General features: G+C 42.2%; 1 protein-coding gene across 1 annotated transcript; it reads left to right on the forward strand.

Moving 5' to 3' along the window:
• The first annotated feature begins 1,000 nt into the window (after window positions 1-1,000).
• POPDC3 (popeye domain containing 3) lies at window positions 1,001-20,562 on the forward strand. Its single transcript, XM_041414921.1, has 4 exons — window positions 1,001-1,148; window positions 10,483-11,222; window positions 12,943-13,051; window positions 13,860-20,562. The coding sequence occupies exons 2-4, from the start codon at window positions 10,732-10,734 to the stop codon at window positions 14,187-14,189; spliced, it is 930 nt and encodes a 309-aa protein (XP_041270855.1). The 5' UTR covers window positions 1,001-1,148; window positions 10,483-10,731; the 3' UTR covers window positions 14,190-20,562.

Below are 20,562 nucleotides of genomic sequence, written 5' to 3' on the forward strand. Positions count from 1 at the left end.
TCAGTATTTCCTTGCTTCTTTTATGGTGATTAGAGGGAACATCATTTAATTGATGTAACAGCGGTTTATTGGAATAACGTAATCTCAGTAGATACACAAATTGAATAAAACACTTCAGGATTCTTCTTTTATTATGTATTTCCTCATCCCTTTGTTATCATTCCAGTGAAAAGTAAATATAATTACCAAATTTATGCCTAATGCAACTGGGTATAAATCTGAGTAAGTGCTTTCAACTACACCCAAGTATGAAGAACAAAAAGGGAAAAAAAACCGAATCACTATTGCCTCAGTTTTGCCAATATAGAAGTTTCTCAACTTATACTGCTAAAATTAAACTAGTTGTGAAAAAGCACACCTAGAAGGTAAGTATTGGAGCTACACTGCAAACCCCTTTAAAAGTTTCATTAACTACAAGAACCTTAATACATACTCTAATAGATATACAAAAATACATTTTTCCTCAAAAATAATAAATACAAAAATAAGTACTGCTATCAGATAATGAAGATTTGAATATATGTAACTCAGGATAGCTTAAAGTGCCCTGGCTCGTTGCATTCTCAAGTTTTAAGAGAATCAATTATTCCAAAAATGTATGTATCTTCTTCCCTGGCAAACATGGAGCTAATAAATCTTTGAAAATAAAGAACTCCCTCGGGAAAGCAAGTTCTCAGAAGTGTTGATCCCGTTACCTAGAGCAGGACAGGTTGCTATGTCCTTTAACTTCTGGAGAAGGTGCCCCCTTCTCCGACCAGCGTGCCAGCCTGCCGTGGGACCTCAGAGCTGGCCACACACACAGGCTTCTCCACCCTTACTACTTAGAACATGTTCTTGCTTATGCTCCAGTTACTGACAAACAGCTTCTGTAGTAACAGGAACTGCGCATTTAATAGGCTGTGGGTTCTTCTGTCTTAACAACTTGTAAATCTGCCTCCTCCTCCTCCGCCGTCAATAAACTCTCTCTCCCCGAGACACGAAGTAGTGACCACAACAAGTGCGTAGCTAGCACGCTGAAAGGCTCATGCACTGACACCTCCGTGTTCTCGGGGAGGCATTTGAACCCCGGGCACGAACGGTGCACCAGCCTGGTGATGAAGGGGACCCTGAAGGCGTCCATCTCCCTTCTACAGAAACACCGTAATGGGGTGAGTAGGTGAAAGAGAATTGTAATTTCCTTTATTCCAAACCAAAGTTGCAGACAGTTTAACCCCAGACGCTCCAGGTTTTTCCTGCCCGTCCAGCCCGGCACCTGGGCTGCGCCCGCAGCGGGTTTTAGGGTGCGCAAGTTCAGCGTTCTGCCGTCCCCGAGGGCTCCCCGCCCCGGCCTCTCCTGTACCCCCCCTCGACGGCTTCGGTGCTCACCGGCGGCGCGGGAGCTCCGGGGAACGGGGCCGGGCCGGGGGAGCGCCGCCGGTGCCCTTTGGCACGGGCGGCAGCTCCCGCCGCCGCGGCCACCCCGGCTGAGCGCCGCCGGTCTGCCCGGGCCGGGGGCGAGCGGAGCGGGGGCGACTCCGGCACCGCCGCGCTCCGGGACGGCCGCGGCGGGCAGGGGCGGCGGCGGGAGCGGCGGTCCCGGGAGGGCTGCTCGCCACGAGGATTCGGCGGCGTCCTGAGCGGGGTTACAAGGGGTCACTGTCCCGGGAGGGAAGCCCTCCCTCCCTGCGTGCCCGGCGGGGTAACCGGAGCTCCCGAGTCAGCCCCGCCTGGAAGTTGCAGAGCTCTGCCGTGTCCCCTCTGGAGAGGAGCGCGACACGCTGCGCAGCGCTGCTCCTCGCCCGGGCTCTGTCTGAAGTGGGACCCTTCGATGTGTGTCTCAGGTTGGGGTTTGTCCCTTAGGACAGCGGGTTTCTGATTCTGTCAGGGTGCTGCCGCTCATTGACACAAGAGCTGGCTCGGGGAGTATTTCTACTTGTCACAAAACCACCTCGGGATCCGGGGATTTCTTCCTCCGGTTTGCCTCGTAGGCTGGCGTTATTTGATTCTTCTCCCTCTCCATCAACTGATGGTAAGAGCAGATGAACCCTGAAATCGCATTTGCAGTTGCTCCTTTCCGAAGATAGAACGAATGACACAAAGCACTTCCCTTCCCCAAACTACAGTTTCTTTTTGCCAGACATATTCTTCCAAACTCTTAATATTTTGTCACATTTTCTTCATCTGTTGTATAAATCTTTGTGTACCTTTAGACTGTCAATCACTTTTTGGGCAAATATTTTATGTAGCAGATCTCCTGTAACACAGAATCACGGGCTACCTGATAGTGTTACAGAGATGTTATTGATGGAACCCGGGTTCCAGAACTAAGGCTTCTTGCTAACTTTGTTGTTTAATGGGAATATGATTTTACACATACAAGTTTAAATGTCTTCACTGACCACAGCAAAACAAGGGATTGTTTCCGCTTTTGCAGAACTGGTCCTGTACAGGATTTCCACAAAGTTTTGTGTGGTGCCAAATAATAAAGTAGCTTAAAATGTCAAGTTTTAGAGAAATGCCTTGCCTGCAAAATAGTAAGTACATTGCAAGTCCTCTAGTGAAATAGAAGATGGTAACTGTGGTCAGTTGTGGTTCCTGACACAAACTTTGCCTTCACAGATATCTTAAAGCTCTTGTGACACAAGTTGAGAACAGATAGTATATTAGGGATTCAAGAAAAGCATTGTTAACTGGAGCTATGTTTGATCTTTTTATTAAGTGTGTGGGTTCTTCAGAGAGGAGATTTTATTTTGTCCTTTTAGTGTGTTCCCCTACTTTTCAAAGAAGAGCTCTGGTTGGTGTCTCCAGATGATGACAGACAGCCTGTGTTTATGTGTTTGGGCTCATGGCTCATGGCACATCTCCATAAGCCAGCTGTGCATGCAGCTATGGTGTGGTGAACCAAGCCTCTTCTTTGGGAAATGAAGTTCCTGTCAGGTGGTTGGTTTCATGGGAATACATTCCCATTGAAAGGCACTACTGCACCATACAAACTCATTTAAGCGGAATTCCGCAGAGTTCAGCTGCAGTTCATTAACCCACTTCTAAAGCACTTGTGAAATGTGCCTTGTGGCTGCTTTCTCCACTATTAAAAGTTGAACTGGAGAGAAGCTTGAACTTGTACTTTCTTTCATGTTTTATTCTAAAGAAAACAGACAACCTGAATTGGTTTTTTTGGTAATGCCATTCAATATTCAAGAGCCTTGCTCAAATTTATTCAAGTGCAGGTGATCTTAAAAAAAATGTCTGACTGCCATTCCGTATTCGTGTTTCTAGGAGCAAAAGAACTTTAAAAAGTGAGAGAGGGGATTATACTTCTCAATTCGTTGGGAATACCACATCTACTTATGGTTCATTAATTCTGATTCCAATTGTAAGAAATACGTATTTTTTTAATTTAAGCTACTGTCTAGATAATAAAATAGACAACATCTTCAACATTGGCTTTGCCACCGCAGAGGGTTGCATTGTATATTTTACAGTGATAAATGAGGAATTGTTGAAGTATTGGAAGTTCTGTATATTAGCTGGTCTTTAAATAACTAAAGATTAAATAATACCAGCTTCATTGTATGCAGTGCTCCTAATGAGCCTTAAACTGTTCTTTCTGTACTATTGTGGCATTTCTTCTTCTTTCAGGGCCTCCCTCTGCCCAGCTTTTTTCCACTTCCTAAAAAGATTAGTAGGAATTTAAGCAAATTGTAGGCAAAATCAGGCTTTCCCAGCTGCACCCAAACAAGCTCAAGGAGTGGAAAGTCTCATGAAACGCCTCCTGTTGAAGAGCTGTGCTTTGGAGACAGCAGCTCTGCATCTGCTGCAACAGGGGGATGGGAGACAGGCCCAGCTTGGTGAGGAGGACAAGGAGTCGCTGGCCTGGTGCCATTTGCTGGGTTCTTGCTGTGGAGTGTTGACTCCAGTACAGAGGTGGCTTTGGGGTGTCTCCAGGGCTGGGCAGCAGCTGCCTGAAGGGGCTGCTTCGTTGAACAACCTTAAGCATGGTAGCCTAAATTCTGCCTGACCAGAGCAGGGCTTTGGCCCTGGAAAGTCGTGCTTGGCTGGTGGTCGTGTCTCAGAGCTGCCCTGAAGGCAGTGAAGCACCACTGATGGCTGCACATGCCCCAGCTGCCTGTTTTGCAGCTCTGAGCATTCCCAGAAGGATTACTGTCTGGGAAGGTATCACACCACATGGAGGATCTCAATGTGGTGGGTCCAGTTTGGGAATTGCAGCCCAGGCAGGTACTGGAAGGACTAGGAAGAGTGTGATCTGACTCTTCCTAAGGTCTCAGACACTTTACCTTCCATGTGACAGCCTCTGCTCAGAACACTGATCCAGTGGATGAGGCAGCCATGAGACATGAATGGGACACGGGATGCCTGCCTCAAGCCAAGGTTAATCCATCTTCTCTCCTCCCGTGAGCCTGCTCCCAGTGACTCATTTTGACTCGTGTGGGTGGGTCACTTGCTGCCCTTCTTGTTGCAGCTGTGATGTTGTGCAGGAGTGACACAGAACTGCACTGCAGTCCCTCTTCACTCTGCCATGAGGATGCTCACCCAGGGAGTGGGATCCTGAGGCTTGGTTGCTCGGGTTGCAAACAGGCTCCACAGTAAAGCATTCACATCCCTTTCTTTGAAAACCATTCACAGGAAGGGATGCTGGCTCCACACAGATGAAAATTTCATCTATAATGTCTACAGGAGGAATAATTTCAGAGATTATACTGTCTTCAGTGTTTTCTGTTGTCTAAAGTAGCTGTTAGTTGGTATCTCAGATAGGCTTTGGGATTTCTCTGGGAAGACCAGCTCCAAGGCTTTGCTTAACTTCTTTAATTCCTAGCAAAGGAAATCTTTAAAGCCATCCTTCTAATTAATTACCTTCACTATATATGCTTGTGTGTCTTTGAAGTCTGAATATGAGTCACTAGATAGTGACTTTTTAGTGACTGATTATCTGTTGTCTTTTAAATTGGGTAGTCCTTTTCTTCCTCAGCTTCCTTCCACCTTCCTGCAGGCTGCATTTTGTTGGGGAAACCTTGTGTTTTCCAGTATTGTAATTAGTCTTAAGAAGTTTAAGTAATGTAACTTTTGTTGTTGGTTACTGTCCTTATTGCTGCATGCATGTTCTCAGCCTGAAGTGGGCCCAGGGACAGTTCACTGGATCACTGAAAATAGCTGGTTTACTGTCGGGATTCTGAGGTTGAGATGACCCCGAGGTAGTAGAAAGTCTTTTTTCTCCCAGCCCTACAACCGAAGAAGAAGTCGAGATTCGTCAGTTTTGCTTTACAAGGGTGTTTATTTTTCCTTATCTATAACATTCTTTCCCTGACCAGCTGAGATCTGTCCAGCAGGTCAGGTTGTGGCACACTGTACGCCTTTCGGGTGGCATTAACATTTTATGCTAAGAACTACGTGTACTTTATTAGCAATAATTTTCCAATCCCTATCACCTATGTTAGACAGTCTGTCTCTACTCTAAACCAATCAAGAAGTGTCACCATCACAGCAGAAGGTGGAGGACAAGAAGAAGGAGAAGAAAGGACAGGATATGCCCAAATTCCTCCATCTTGCCTCTTGAACCCCCATTCTAAAACCCCCAAAATTCTACTTTTTCACCCTGTGACAAATTAACTATCATTCTACTCAAACTGTTGTGGCTTTTAAATCTTCACACCAAGTTGGGAATTTTTTTCATGGGCTAAAATCAAAAGCACAAGTGTTTTTGACTCCGTGCCAAGGTCTCTGAGCCCCTTGCCAGGGTCTCAAATCATCCAGGGCAGTCAGAGGAATGTCCTGGGTTCCAACAGTTAACTTGCCCGTACTTGCCTGGAGGCACGTAGCCACAGCTCTCTGTAGGTGTAGAGCTCCTCTGTGCCCCGAGTTTGATGCTGCATTGCAATTTAGAGTTTGGTTCTCTTGGTCCCTGGGGTATCTAGCCCCACTGCAGAAGGAAAGTAGCTTGGGGAAAGCATGCAGCACAAACAGGGATTGGGAGTGGTAAGTGTCAGTAGGGGCCACAGAGGGGATTCCAGGGATGTAGGGCAGTGGAGGGAAGGGGTATCTCCATTGACATATGCCTTTACATTGCATGTGAAACTGCTTGATGAAATTAAGGAGCAGTTTCTTTTTATAATCTAAATTACATTAGACCAGATGTAATTTGTGAGCCTAGAGGGGCTGCTTGGAGCTCATCCCTGTGGAAGTGGGGGGGTGTCTAGGCCAGGAGGACCCCCGCTGGCAGGAGGAACTCCCTGGTGGAGTTGCTGGAGTGTCGAGTCAGGCTGTGACTCCTAGCTCATGTATAAACATACACACTGTAGTGTGCTAAATCCATCATAATCTCATTTTGTGCTAGGAAGTGCATATGCTGTAAAGGAAAATATTTCCTTTTGCTTCCAAACCTGTAGCAAACAATTCACTCAGGCTGGTTACATGATTAGCATGTACAGCTCCACATGTGCATTGTCAAAGTGCTGGGGGCTTTCTTTCAGAGTACTTGGGATAAGGCAACTGAAGAATAGATTATTCAAACTCTGAATAGCTTTACTTTTGACTTAATTAAAAAAGACCAATGAGAGAACTGCTGGTGGCCTCGGGGCTTTTAGGGTTTCTTTTTTGCAGGAATTGTTGTGATCCAGACACAGTAACTAACACTTAGAGCTTCTCAGAGTTGAATTTGAATCATCAGTGACAAAAATGGGATAAAGTACATGGTTCTTGAGCAAATTTCAAAGGTACATAATAGGTAATTCTTTGTGTGAACACTGCAGTGTAGGGGGGAAACACCCATTTGAGGAGGGGGAAGGTTGTAATGTGCATTTGTACAATGCAAATTCTTTCTGTTTTGACTGGTTCAGTGTACTGTTTATATGAAATTTTAAGTTGCCAGCAGGTATTTATTTGGTAGCATATAAGTGAAATACTTCATTTTCGGCTTTGAAACTCCAGCAAACTCTGTGATTTCAGCACTTTCTGATGGCAAATTAGTCCTCTCAGCACTGCTGTTTATTTTAAAGAAGTCCATGCCACTGTGTATTGGTCACATCTCTAGCCTGCGGTGATTTTTCACATCACTTGATCTGCTCCTGCTGGAGAAGATGGATGTGTGGTGGGGCAAGACACTCTGAAGCATGTCAGTAATTCAGGCAGTGTTGGCAGGGCACATCTCCTTCCCGAGCTGGGAGGACTCATCATGCATGAAGCTGGGGTTTTGGCAGCCTACAGATGTCAGTGTGTGTCGTTCTGGTTATGGCAGTCCCATGGCAGGAGTGTGCCATGCATGGTGCTCCTTCTCCATGGGCTGGGATGGAGTAGAAAGTGCTCAGTGTCTGCTTGGGAAGACACAGTTCTTCAGCTTTATCAGCCAAGGCATGCGTTTTAAATGCTCTTTCCTGCTTGCTGGGTCATCACCAGCAGATGAACCTGTAGCAATAGCTGTTCACCACAGCCAGGGCAAACGAAGCAGGACATCAAACAAAGCAGAAAGCCAAAGCACCTCAGTGACAGGATGGTGTCCCCTCCAGGTGCTTACAAATGGTAATGTTGTCTGCTGTGGAGGATGACTCAGTTGGTATCACAGCTGCTGCATTTTTTGGTTTGGGGGATTTTTCTCCCCCACAACCTCAGTTGCAATAGATGAATGGCTTAATTAGAGTTTAAATTTTGGACTTGTAGGAACTATAAAGAAAAATGTGAAAGGCCTCATCTAGCACTAAATACCCTTCAGAACTGGATTTTTTACTATACTTTGGCCCATACCTATTATTGCCTCTGCTCTATTTACAACTGCCAATGATTTTTAGCTCCCAAACATTAGGATAATTTCTTATTTGAGAAGAGCTGCATCCTCTCTTTCTGCCTGCAGTTCGCTGGTGGCAAGCGTGCCTGCTCTTCACCACAGCTCTGAGGAATGAGTCCCATTTAGGAGTGGGTTTTGTCAGTCAGTATTTCCAGAGGGTTTGGGTTTTCCTGCACACCTTGTGTAGCTCAGGAGAGTGTTGTGTTGGTAAGGCTGTGCTTTGGACTAGCACTAGTCTCCCTCCTTTGCCCTTCGTCTTGCCTGGAAGGAGAGAGGCCCTCTCCAGTCTGGGAGATGCTGCAGCACAGTAAAAGTTCTCATTGTGTAGAACTAATGGAATAAGTGGGAATTTTCCACACAGTGGTTTTGGAAGAGAGGTCCCATTCTGAAAATGAACAGTTGCAAATGCGGAACAGTTTTCTCAGGACTTTGTGTGTGATGAGCCTATATCCATGTCCTGGTGGTACGCTGTTCTTTCCAAATTACTTTGGCCCATCTTGTCATCAATGAACGCTTTACAGAAATGCTGTGAGCTGTAGTGTGGGCAGACTGAGAAGGCAATACTTGAATTAAAAATTGTGCATACATTCTGTGAAATTACTGTTATGTTGGGTCAAATTATTGTAATGTGTGACATTACATGATGAAAATATGTTGGTAATGTAAAAAGCAAATTACTGCTCCACCGTGGTTTTAGTTTGTGGCATGCATATAGTTTCCAGTGTAACTCCTCAGTCATGATTCCCTTCAAAACACTGATTTTTATTGTTTTCTTTTAGAAATTAGGGTCTTCAGTAAAACTGCTTAGAGCAAAATGTTGGCAGAAGAGTAGAAGTATCAACAATAATCCAAAATCACTGTTATCAGTGATTCTGTTTTAAACAAACAATCAGTCAAACAAAAAACTTCTGCCACTGATTTCTGACTGTGTGATGGAAATACTGACTGGATTCAGAACACAAGGTCTGGAAACTGCGTGTTCCAGTTTTATTTTCTTTTGATTCAAAAATCTTACCCCTTGATCACAGAAGCACCACCTAAAATTCCTCATGACTTTACTATACCTAGGTAACTTCTTTATATCTGATGCAGCTTCCATCTCCCAGTCTCCAAGGGATAAATCCTACATCTGAGGGGAATCCTGTATCAGAGGAGAGCATTTGAATAAAGAAACAAACCGCAAAGGTTTTAGTTGTAAACTACCTTATTCTTGTAATTCTGGTTCTTAAACTGCAGGAGGATTTTGAGCCTTGTAATTTGGAGAGATTCTGTGCTCTTTAGCTGTGGTATTTTTATGGTCCAGTGACTTTCCTACCACCACTCTCAGAGAGGGACAGTCTCCTCCTAACTTGTTCTTCTGAGCTCTGCTGCTCAGTTGTGTGGGACTTTATGTCTTTATTTGGCACCATTGTTATTCAGTCATAGAATTAATGCTGGGGTTTGAGTAAACTTAAAAGAAGTAATGCTGTGGTGGTTAGGAAATACAATACAAATTTTCTGTATTAATTTCTTAGACCTGTCACTGTAAAAGAAGCACCACTAAAAGCCCTGATGAATGATGTAGGGTGCTTCACTGCAACAGCAGTGCTTTTAAAGTATTGACTTCTGTGGCTCTTGTGAGGGGAAAAAAAGCCAAACTACTTTGATATTCCAGAGAATCTGATAATTTTGATAACAAGATAGTTCTTTGTTTCCTTGCCATTCTACCAGGAAAAGAATCAGACAGTAAGGCTTTGGAAGGTTTCAGTACTGATTACACCACTAATATATTCTGGCTTTGAAATTTCTACCATGTATAATCTCACATGGAAGTGTGTATTTTTATTTTAAAAGACAGATATGGAAAGCTGGTTTTGATTTTTTGTTTTTAGATTTATCTTGAAGTTTCTTTCATACTTCTTGGTTCTGTGTTTTCCTTTGAAAACTCTTAGGAATATATCACCATATGAAAATGAATAACATGTTTCACATTTTAGAGTGTCGAACAATAAAATTATGTGGTCCATGGCATGAAATTCTGTGATGTAGAACTTTGAATGTTGTAAAATTGCTTTGTAAATGTCCCCTGAATCGTATTTTGCAGGACTACTTACTTCATGTTCTAATAACATAATCTGTATCAAGATGCCTTTAAGCTTTGTAGTCTTCCCTATATATGATGGGGTTTTTTGCCTGTTGTCCTTGGAGTAGAAAAGATCATCCCCTGTGACACTTGGGTTTCCCTTGTTGTGGTGTTTGTTGTCCCCAGAAACAGAGACGGGTTGAGCTTTGCTCAACCCATTAATGAGAATGATTTGACTGAAATGCAGAGAGAGATGGAGGAGGTGAACAAGGAAGAAGAGTTCACTGTCTCTTCTTGTTCAAGACCTGGATAGGACATTTAAAAATGCTCTCAGGGAGCAGGGTCTGGACCAACAAATCCAACTACCGTGTCAGCAGTGAGGCTGTACAAAGGCTTGTCACAGGATGTTGTGAGTGCAGCACACAGCTTTACATGGATTCAGTGGCAGTTCAGTGGTTGCTACTCAGATCATAGATACAGCAAACGGGATCTTCAGCTGAATGAATATTAAATTTTGATCCTGGAATCACAGAGCTTCAAGTGTAATTGGATCGTAATGCAGTCTGTGGTTTTAGGCAATAAAATTTTGATAAAATTTAATTGATGAAAATAATTTTATAAGTAATTCATCTCTTCTTCACTTGTCCAGATCAGATGAAGCTACAGATGACATGACCAAAGTCAAAACAATGCATGAACTGACGAGAAACAGCACTGAGAATGTTAGCTGCTTAGTTGCTGGAAATCCTAAGTGCAACTTTACTACCAAGAGACCCTGATGTTATGTGATCACTGAACACAGTTTGTAAGAATGGAAAACCAAAGCAAAACCACAACTAGTTGCATCTCATAAACAAAAATTTTCAAGATTCGGCTGAATCAAAAAATTATTCCAGCCATGGGAGAAAATGCAAGTTTTTGGGAAAGTTTGATATATGCACATCCTACGTGTACCACCTGGAAGCAACAGGCAGAGGGATCTATCTACCACCTCGCCAGTATTTTCTTTGTCGTGGGCTTCATGGGTGGAAGTGGATTCTTTGGGCTCCTCTATGTCTTCAGTTTGCTTGGACTGGGCTTTCTCTGCTCTTCTGTTTGGGCTTGGCTGGATGTGTGTGCTGCTGATATATTCTCCTGGAATTTTGTACTGTTCGCTATATGCTTCGTCCAGTTCGTTTATGTTACCTACCAAGTCCGGAGCGTTGCCTTTGACAGAGAATTCCAGGAACTCTACAGTGCTCTCTTCCAGCCTCTGGGAATTTCCTTGACTGTGTACAGGAAGATTGTCTTGTGCTGCGATGCAGAAGTGATTACCCTGGAGAAGGAACATTGTTATGCCATGCAGGGCAAAACACCTATTGACAAACTGTCCTTGCTTGTGTCAGGCAGGTTGGTATTGCTTTGTTCAGGTTTTCTGCAAATATCTTTATTTTCCTCTCCTTATTGAAAATGAAAGAAAAAAAGGAAAAAAACCCCTTGTTTGAGTATTGTATGTTTATTTTCCAGAACAATAGATTAACTATTAATGCAAGTAATATAAATATTAATAGGTTAAATACACTTGTCTAGGACAGTACTAGCATAGAATCTGAAGCACAGAATCTGAAATAGCATAAAGAAAAGAATTTGAAGTCATTCTTTTCCAGGCTGCTGTATCACATAATTTAACAGGTCAGGCAGATAAAGGGAATAAATGTGGATTTTCAGTGTTGAAGTTATGGCTTGCTGTCTGTCAACTGCCTAGTTGATGAGCACAGCATCTATCCCATTTTTCTTTACTAGTATAATCTGAAATGAGACAAAAAGTTAGTTACAAAACTGAATATACTTAGATAAACTCTGTTTAGTAGAGATCTTGACTGTGATATAGATTATATTCGGTTGCTTTCAAGGGGGTGGGAGAAGGATAGGGATAAGGAAGAGAAAAAGACTTAAAAGTGCCCTTTCATTACAAGAGGATGTAGCTGAGCCTTATCAAGACTTGCAGACCTGGGTCTACAGTTACTGTATACTGTGGCCCTGTGTTAGACCCTGAGGCAGTAAATCCACCTGCTTGTACTCCCTGCTTCCAGGAGAGCCTTCTGGCAGCCTTGCTGGTGCTTTCCTGGAGGGAAACACTAGCTTTTGTACTGTATGCAAAGCAGGGTGCAGCCCCTGACCACCACAAGAATAGGCTGGACACCCAGAGGTGATGGGACACTTGGTGGGTGCCTTTTGCTGCATGGATAGATGGAACCTGTAGGCAGCTTGACACTCAGCTGATTTAGGACTACTTGCAATGAACAATATGGATTGTGGGCAGTTTTCCTTAGTGACACCCTGGTTCACAGAGTTCTTGGGAGCGCTCTAGGAAGTACCTCCTGGAAGTTGCTTTTGGTCTTACCAAAGGAGAGTTATCCATCCTTCTACATGCCCAGCCAGTGATCACCCAGAGTTCCTGCTGCCCTTCACCATGGTGGTACAGGGCTGCTTGTGTGCCTTCAAATTTATATGTTATTTAAAAAGTAGCAAGGAAAGGAAGTTTTTCTTTGGCATCTTCAGAAGGCCACAGCATTTACACAGAGATCCCATAATGCCAGGCTGTTCTTCTGGCTGCAGTCCTGTGGCTATGTAATTCCTGTTAAACATGGAGAGAGGTCTACCTAACACATGCCATGGGACACTCCTGCTTGCCACTCCCAGTTTTTGCATTTTGTTCTCTCTAAAATGAGTATTTGCCAAAACTAGAAGTAAATCCCAGGGTTTTCAGGAGAAGCAGGTAAATGCTGTTGTGGGCATTGGTCTTTCACCTTTCCAGTGCATGGTGGCTTTTTAATGGCAAAGTTTGTGCATCACTGCACAGACCTACCTCAGAGAGAATGATGTGGTTTGAGTAAGGCCTGGAAAGATTTCCATTTCAGTTGCATGATTGTCTTGTATTCTCTTTCAACTTATTTTTGAAGTTGGGTTCAAAAATATAATTAGGATAATTATAATCGGCCATTGATTGCTTTTTCATGCTTTCAAAGCTATGTTTAAATTCCTCAGACAGTAGAAATAGCACATTCTTGTGGTAGTCATTGCTGGTGTACAGGTAGTACTAACAAATTAACACATCTTATCTTGGTAGGATCAGAGTGACAGTTGATGGGGAGTTTCTACATTATATTTTTCCTCTTCAATTTCTGGACTCTCCTGAATGGGATTCACTGAGGCCCACAGAAGAGGGAATTTTTCAGGTAAAAGTTAAGGGCTTTCTTTTTTTTTTTTTTTTTTGGAAATTGTTTAAGCACTGTTTGATTTAGAAATAAATTTATTCAGTTGTGGGTTTCGTTTGTGATCCTATGCAAACGAGTGGCATCCCATTAGTTTGGGAAGTCCTCTTTATCCATTGGACTGCTTTTGCTGTTTGTGTCTTGTTACACAAACAGGGCTTTTCTCAAAGCTGAGGTAGGCTCTGTTTGCATTCTCTGGCTGCGCTGATATTCAGCCTTGAGAAGCCGGGTTTCCTCAGGGTGGGAAGAAGCTGGTGCTGAAGAGGTTTCCCAGTGGGAGATGAGCCAGGGGAAGACGTGCCTGGGACACAGCTTGGCACGGGTTACAGCATGGGACACGGTGTCAGCTGCAGCTGCCCCTGCGCTCTGTGAGCCCTGGCGCTGCTGTCTCTTGCCTGACACGCTGGCTCCTGCCTGTGTTGGATCTGATGTCTGCTGTCATGAGGACAAATGGCATTTGTCGAGAGCTTTCTTTAGACCTGCCTTTTCAGCTGAGGCTGCCAAGAGCAGGGAATGCAGGGCTGAACCAGGGCATCCATGTGGCACTGAACAAGGCATGCCATATGGGCACAGGCGTATTGTCACTGAGGTTAACTGGATGTGATCACTTAGTCCATATCCAGTCACCTTTCTCATTTGTCTTTTGCATTCAGTAACCTCCCAGAGCACTCTGGCTCGGTTAAAAGGCTCTGATTGCAGTAGACAGGTTCTGCTGGGAGAGGGGGGTGCAGCACCACCTTGTCACCCGGCTGCCCAATTCTCTCTCCTCTAGGTGACACTCACAGCAGAGACAGATTGTCGGTACGTGGCCTGGAGGAGAAAGAAGCTCTACCTGCTGTTCGCTAAGCACCGCTTCATCTCCCGCCTGTTCTCCGTTCTCATTGGGAGCGACATCGCCGAGAAACTGTACGCCCTGAACGACAGGGTGCACGTGGGCCAGGGCTTCAGGTACGACATCCGCCTGCCCAACTTCTACCACGTTGCGCTGCCCGAGAGCCCTCCCGTGCCGGCCTCGCACCGCGGCCACCAGCTGCAGCGAGCCTCCCCGCGCCGCACGCCCGCGGTGGTCACAAACTGCGGCTCCTTCCTCGCGCCCTCCTAGCCCGGAAAGTTCTGCTGCAGCCATTCCTCGAAGCGGTGGAGGGAGATGGAAGGTGGCAGAGCAGAAGAGCGGAGAGACAAAAGCAGATGAAGCCAAATTTGACTGACAAGTGCCATTTATGTTAACTGGAGTAGGTTGAATTCTCTGTCTCAAGCCAGCAGGTTGGCTTCTGCGTTGTGACTGTCTGTGCAATATGTTTACTTTCTGTCGTACTCCTCTTGATCTTCATCTCTTTTGTTTTGGAGGAGAACAAATCATAACAGTATGAGGTCTTATTGCATTGTGGTGGCCTCTGTGGTGGTGTGTTGTTTGTTTTGTTTTGTTGTTTGTCTTTTCTTTAAAGCAAGCCCATGGTATTTGTAATTATGTTTTCCTCAAAAAAATGTTGTCAAAATGAAGTACAGTCAGAACAGTGAATGAAAACAACTAAGTTGTCTTCAAAATATAGCAACTGGCTTATAATGTTCTTTTTTATGCCACGTGACCATTCTCTCAATTTACATGATTAATGTTGCAGAGGAAAGACTAAGGAATGTTTGCATTGTGTTTGTTTCTTAAAGAAATGAAAAATTTTGAAATGCACAGCAAGATTGTTAAAAACCCAAACAAAACAAAACAACAAATTCTGTCCTATGAGTAATTGGTTTCTCTCCGACTGTCCTTAAGAGGTATTACGTGAAAATAAACATAAGTGTAATTTCTGGCACTAGAAAAATAGCTGTAACTGCTTCAAATACAGCTTAGGGAAATGGTTGTGTAGCATTTCTGATAGAATGTGATGCTACAGGACCTGGGGTCCTGCAGTGTCAGCGCCCTTCATGACATGTACAATAAATAATGTTAATCAGTCTACTGCCAAACCATTGGAGTTTGTTGTATAATATTCCTTTTACCTATGTTTGTCAGGAAGAGACTAAAACAACTGCAGCAATAAATACAATTTTTAACTGACACATTCGTGTTTAGCTTCCAGAGTCACTTTTCCTATGCTTGTGAAATTCTTGATTCAAAAGATGTTCTCTCCCTAATTCTGTGGTGTTTTAATGACATAAGGGAGCCTCAGATCGCACTTCAGTAGGAGGGAGTTGGTTTCGACCCTCGGGGTCACTGTGCCTTTGAAGAGAAGTGTCCAAATGTCTTTGCTAACTCACCTTCCTGCTGCTCTGCCTGATGCCTGCCAGTAATCAAAAAGTAAGAAGCATTACTATTTTATGAGAATGGATTGCTGCTTGATATGTCTGGAAGTAGATAATATTTTTAATATTTTAAAATTGCTGGCTTGTTTGGTAGGACGACCCCTGTGTGCTTCTCTGTTTGTGAGTATACATATAAGTTTAGATCCTCTGAGTTGTTTCTAGAGCACTTAAAATGATCATACAATCTTACACTTGAAGGATAATCTTGCAGTATGTGTAAAAAAGCTATTAGGAGTGATGTGAAACACTACCTGTTTGAAGGCCATTTAGTGTAGAGCAGATAAGATCATACAAGTTTTGCTTTTAGCTTTATGTTGCTTCCTCAGAGAGGAAAACCAGCAAAACATAAATACCCCAGCGTGCAATGTGATAATCCCCAAATCATTCTCATAACCCTTCCAGGCAATGTGTTCTGTATGTACTGTTTAATGCATGAAGTCCCTGAGTCACAGAGCTACTTTGTCTTGGCCAAAACAGAATTGGAAAAAATGCAAGTAGTTCACTGATGGCTTTTAATGACCTGTTCAGATGAAGGCACAAAGTGCCAGAGGCTGGCAGCATGTTATAAGGATACACATTTGTGTAACACTCTACAAACATAAAAATATTTAAAATGCATAAAAGACATCTTATTCTAGACTTGGGTGTAATAGAAATAATTTATTAATGTTCTCCTTGGTTTTCTTGAATATTTGGGTTTGGCCTATTTATTCGAGAACTTGTCTTTACTAAATTCTGACCTTGCTGAAGTTAATTAGCTTGATCATCTTCACCTTAAAATAAGACCAAGGAGTCCTACTCACCCAATTTCTATATCAAGCTTATATATTCTATTTAAATTGTAGCATACTGCTTAGAAAGATACTGGGGAATGATGGGTGCTTCATGCCATACTTTGATAATTTTTTTCTTTTTTGTGACTGTTATATGCCTTAGTTTCTGTCACACGCTTCCCAGACACAATCCTCTGTGATGCTTTTCTCTGCTGAAATTGGTTACTGTCAGAAATCTCTACCAGGACATGTCTGAGTCAATATCTGAACATACTCTTAGCTAATCTTGTTTAGGTGTTGCTACTGTGCTTTCTGGGCTTTGAGTCATTTTTAAAAAATTGTTTCTAGTTTTCCAGCATCTGTTTGAGACATGACTAGCAGAACATTTCAGCTGTAAAATTCAGCTGTAAAATAGAGATCTACAATAATATAAGTACACACAAAATGGCTGGAAGCAAGACAGAAGTTCTCTCTACCTGTGTTTTTATTTTAATCTGGACAGTACTTTTAAACATACAGTGGAATGCGACTTATAAACCAGTGTTTTGGGAGGGCTGTATAATCTACCTAAATGAAGGTATATTCAGAATGATGACAGCAAAATTAGACAAGTTTTGTGAGATCATAAACACCCAGGCATTAGAGAGTGGGGGTTGCTCAGCCTGAAGAAGAGAAGGCTCCAGGTGACATTATATTGCAGCCTTTCAGTACTTAAAGGGGCCTGCAAGAAAGATGAGGACAGACTTTTTATAGCAGAGCCTCTTGTGATTACTCCTGGGGACAAGGAGTAATGGCTTTAAATTCATTAATATGTTTTGTGATATATTTAGATATAAGGAGGAATTTTATTATTATTATTATTATTAGTGTGATGAAACACTGAAACAGGCTGTCCAGAGAGTTGGTGGATGTTTGGTCCTTGGGAGCATTCAAATTGGATGGAGCTCTGGGCATCTTGATCTATTTGCAGATATCCTCACTTATTCAAGGGGGTTGGACAAGATGGCCTTTAAAAGTCCCTTCCAACCCAGAGCATTCTATGATTCTGTGATTACTTGTAAGTTAATAAACATTTGGAGCTAGATGAAGTTCTGACCTAATTTATGCCCGTGTTACAGCTCTGAAATAACTTAGTGATGTGATCAGGTTCCTTCACAACTGGTTTAAACAAGTGGATACTTGAGTCCATGTTGCTATCAGTGAGTCCTTTTCTTGATCCTACAGTGATTCCCCTTTACTCACATTTTACATTTTTACCAGTTCCATAACCTTCTGTGGAGTTGTGTCTACATTTATATGCTGCTATGGGTAAGAGTTATCATGTGGTCATTCATAAGTTGATTTTTATAAGTTTTTGTAATTATATGGACATCATGCTGGAATTGCCCTCACAGCCTGCAGAAGGGTTCAAATTTTCTGCATAAGGTAAGAAACTGTATGGCCTAGGACAGTTCAAAACAGAGGGGGAGGAGGAGTAGTGGAAGAGACAACGAAAGTTCATACAAATTTTATCCAAGAGAGGTTTATTTCAAATTGGACTTCTGGCAAATTAGTTTGTTGGGTGCAGCAATATGTAGTTAGAGCTTCAAAACAAGTCTTGCCTACTAAAGAGCATGGGACTGACCTTTGAATTCTTTCATTTTGTAGTATTTTTTAAACTACTAATAGTGTAAGTACAGGTAACAGGTTCCATCATAAAACTACACTCAAAATTACAGAAACTGTGGAAAAACCTGAGAGGATACAGCCCAATCTACTGTTGCAAGGCAAATTTTAAGTGTTTAAAGAAACAGGTTCTTTTATTCAGCTGCCTGTGATAATAGAGGCTGTGCTTTGTGGCTGAGCAGGGCCATCCAGGATCTATGTTTTCAGGAACTATTTTCCTTGCAACAAAGCAAATCAGAGATATGAGCTCCCCTCGGATTAAACTGGGGAAGCTGAATACAAGCTTGGATGATATTGCACAGATTTGCCATACCACAAAAAAGACATATGCTTGTAGTAATTAAATAATATGTTGATGCTACATTTACAGGGAAAAAGTGCTCTATATGTTTTGCTTATGTGAGTGATAAATATAAGATATATTTGGTCTCAATGTACATGAAGTATTAAAACACAATATTGTGTTGCTCGTATGAGCTGATATTGCAAACCATGTGTTAAAAGTGAAACAAATCTGCAGCTCTTTATATAGAAGAAAACTATTTAAATAGGAAATGAAAAAATTATTATCAATTTGCTGAATTCAGACATGGTCAGAGTAATATTTTTCTTTCTATTCCTGTAATAATTGAATGCATATTTTTCCTCCATAGCTGTTACTGCATAACAGATTTTTTTACTATACAACAGAATAAATACCATATTAAACTGATTTGTTAATCCCTCTTGAAAATGCTTACTTTATTTACATTAATATGCATTAAAATATAATAGGTTCAGGGCTCATATGGAAAAACATGCTTTCTTTCTGTTTGTCTAATTCAGATTAACTTTCCTTTCTTTTAGACTCTTTTATCCCATCAGTCTCTGCTTGCTTCTGTGGGAATCAAAAGATGTATTGAACTTGACATGTAAATCAAGCCACCTCATGCTGATTAATCAAACTATGTAGGTGGAGCTTCATCAGCAGGGGTGTGTAGGAGAAAAGCAGCACAAGCATGTCATCACTCAGCTCTAGATTTGGGGTCGTGTCCCAAACCATGGCTAGCAATGTCCTCCTAGAGGGTCACGTGGCAGAGGGTTCTGCCAGCAAAGGGTTTCGACCCAAATCATCTTTCTGCAAGCTAGAAATGTTGTTAAACCTTGCTCTGGGATGGAAAAAAAATTTTAAAAAATAAATAAATAAATAAAGGGGACTTTCCCAAAACCTTGTGAGAGCAGAAGGATTTTATAGCAGTTATTCTTCTGCTGTGGATTCACAAGCAATATTTTTAAAGTTGTCAGTTGAAATGCAGTTCCTAATTTGAGGGATCAGTGGTGTCTTGTAGGAACAGGACTATTTCACTGCCTGAGTGGGATTTTGAAAACAAATGGTGATAAAAGATAGATGACCAAGAACTAAGACATCTAAGTCATATAAATAATCAACTGCAATAAAATAATGGTGATAAATAACTATTTCAGCAGCAAATCCCATACTTTTCATTGTATCCACTAGTGACTCTCCACCTTAACTTGTCTAAATCTGGGAGATATAATAATTTTCTGGGAGTAAAAGGGACATTAGGCCAAGAAAGACACGGAGGCAAAAAACCCATTTAATGGATAAATGCTCTAACCATGTAACAGTATAGAAGTGGGCAGCACCCTCCCCTTCTACAGAAACTGCACCTCACAGGCAAGCATCAAAGCATGTCAGGTCTGTGAAAGGAGGTGAGCAGGTGCCTGTCCCCAGGCAGGGATTCTGTGGGGTGATCCCAAGCAGCCTGCAGGAATCTGGGCTCAGTGAGGATGAAGCACACATATCTCTTTAATATTTCCCTGGGTGGGTTTTAGGAAGAGTGCAGGACAATCCAGATACCCAGTGCTGCACTTGGACTTCCTGTGTCCAACTGTAGGACAGGGGTGGGATACTGGCAGATAAGATTTGGGATGAGTTTAAAACACATTAGATATGACCCTGTATCTTCCCATATGTACTCTCTCACACTGGGTAGATTAAAAACAATCCATATCAAAAGTGAGGCAAGCCAGTTCACATCTGCCAGGATACGCACGGATGGGTATCAGCAGTTCCAATAAAACAGGTGCTGTGCAGGAAATCCTTGCTGCTGTGCTTTGGTCATCTAACTCTCTCACAGTGAAATCTTTAAAGCTTTTGTGGAATCCAGCTATTCTATTTTACTAAGAGATAAAATATCTTGAATACTTATTTTGAATATGAAGCAAAACTGTCTCCTTTTCATTTACAGAAAAGTTGAGTCCTCTCAAATGATACTTTCAAGCAGATCTCAGTAGTGAGGGGAATGAAGTGCTTCTTAAAAACAGTCAGATATCCAGCACTCTGCTCTGTTTATCACTGAGTCTCCATTTTATTGTTTAATTACGGCTTTTCAAAAATATGGTGTTCTTACAGGAAATATATTCTTTATTTAAAGAGTTCATGAGTAAGTACTCATAGAAAAAAATACAGGAAATACTGATACATAAAACATTTTTACATTGGTTTTGATTTTACAAACTATTAATATCTTTTTGTTAACTATATTGATTGTCATTTTAGTTCCAAAAGTGCTTTTTACAGTGGTCTATGTACTTCAGCTACATGCAAAAGCAATAATCACATATACATGTATGTTTATTGCAGTCTGTATCCCTGCTTTTAACCCTATATAATAGGGTTTTGTTAGTTTATTTTTTCTTTACAGAGCAAAGAAGTATAATAAACATCATTCAGAA

This window comes from Onychostruthus taczanowskii, unplaced genomic scaffold (assembly GCF_017590055.1).
Source record: "Onychostruthus taczanowskii isolate IOZ18803 unplaced genomic scaffold, ASM1759005v1 scaffold48, whole genome shotgun sequence".
Lineage (NCBI taxonomy): Eukaryota > Metazoa > Chordata > Aves > Passeriformes > Passeridae > Onychostruthus > Onychostruthus taczanowskii.

Excerpts from the sequence above, each read along its gene's own strand:
- POPDC3 (XM_041414921.1), top strand. The coding sequence starts at position 10,732 with ATGGGAGAAAATGCAAGTTTTTGGGAAAGTTTGATATATGCACATCCT. Across the intron at positions 11,223-12,942 it reads TCCTTGCTTGTGTCAGGCAG|GATCAGAGTGACAGTTGATG; the intron begins GTTGGTATTGCT and ends TTATCTTGGTAG. Across the intron at positions 13,052-13,859 it reads CAGAAGAGGGAATTTTTCAG|GTGACACTCACAGCAGAGAC; the intron begins GTAAAAGTTAAG and ends TCTCTCCTCTAG.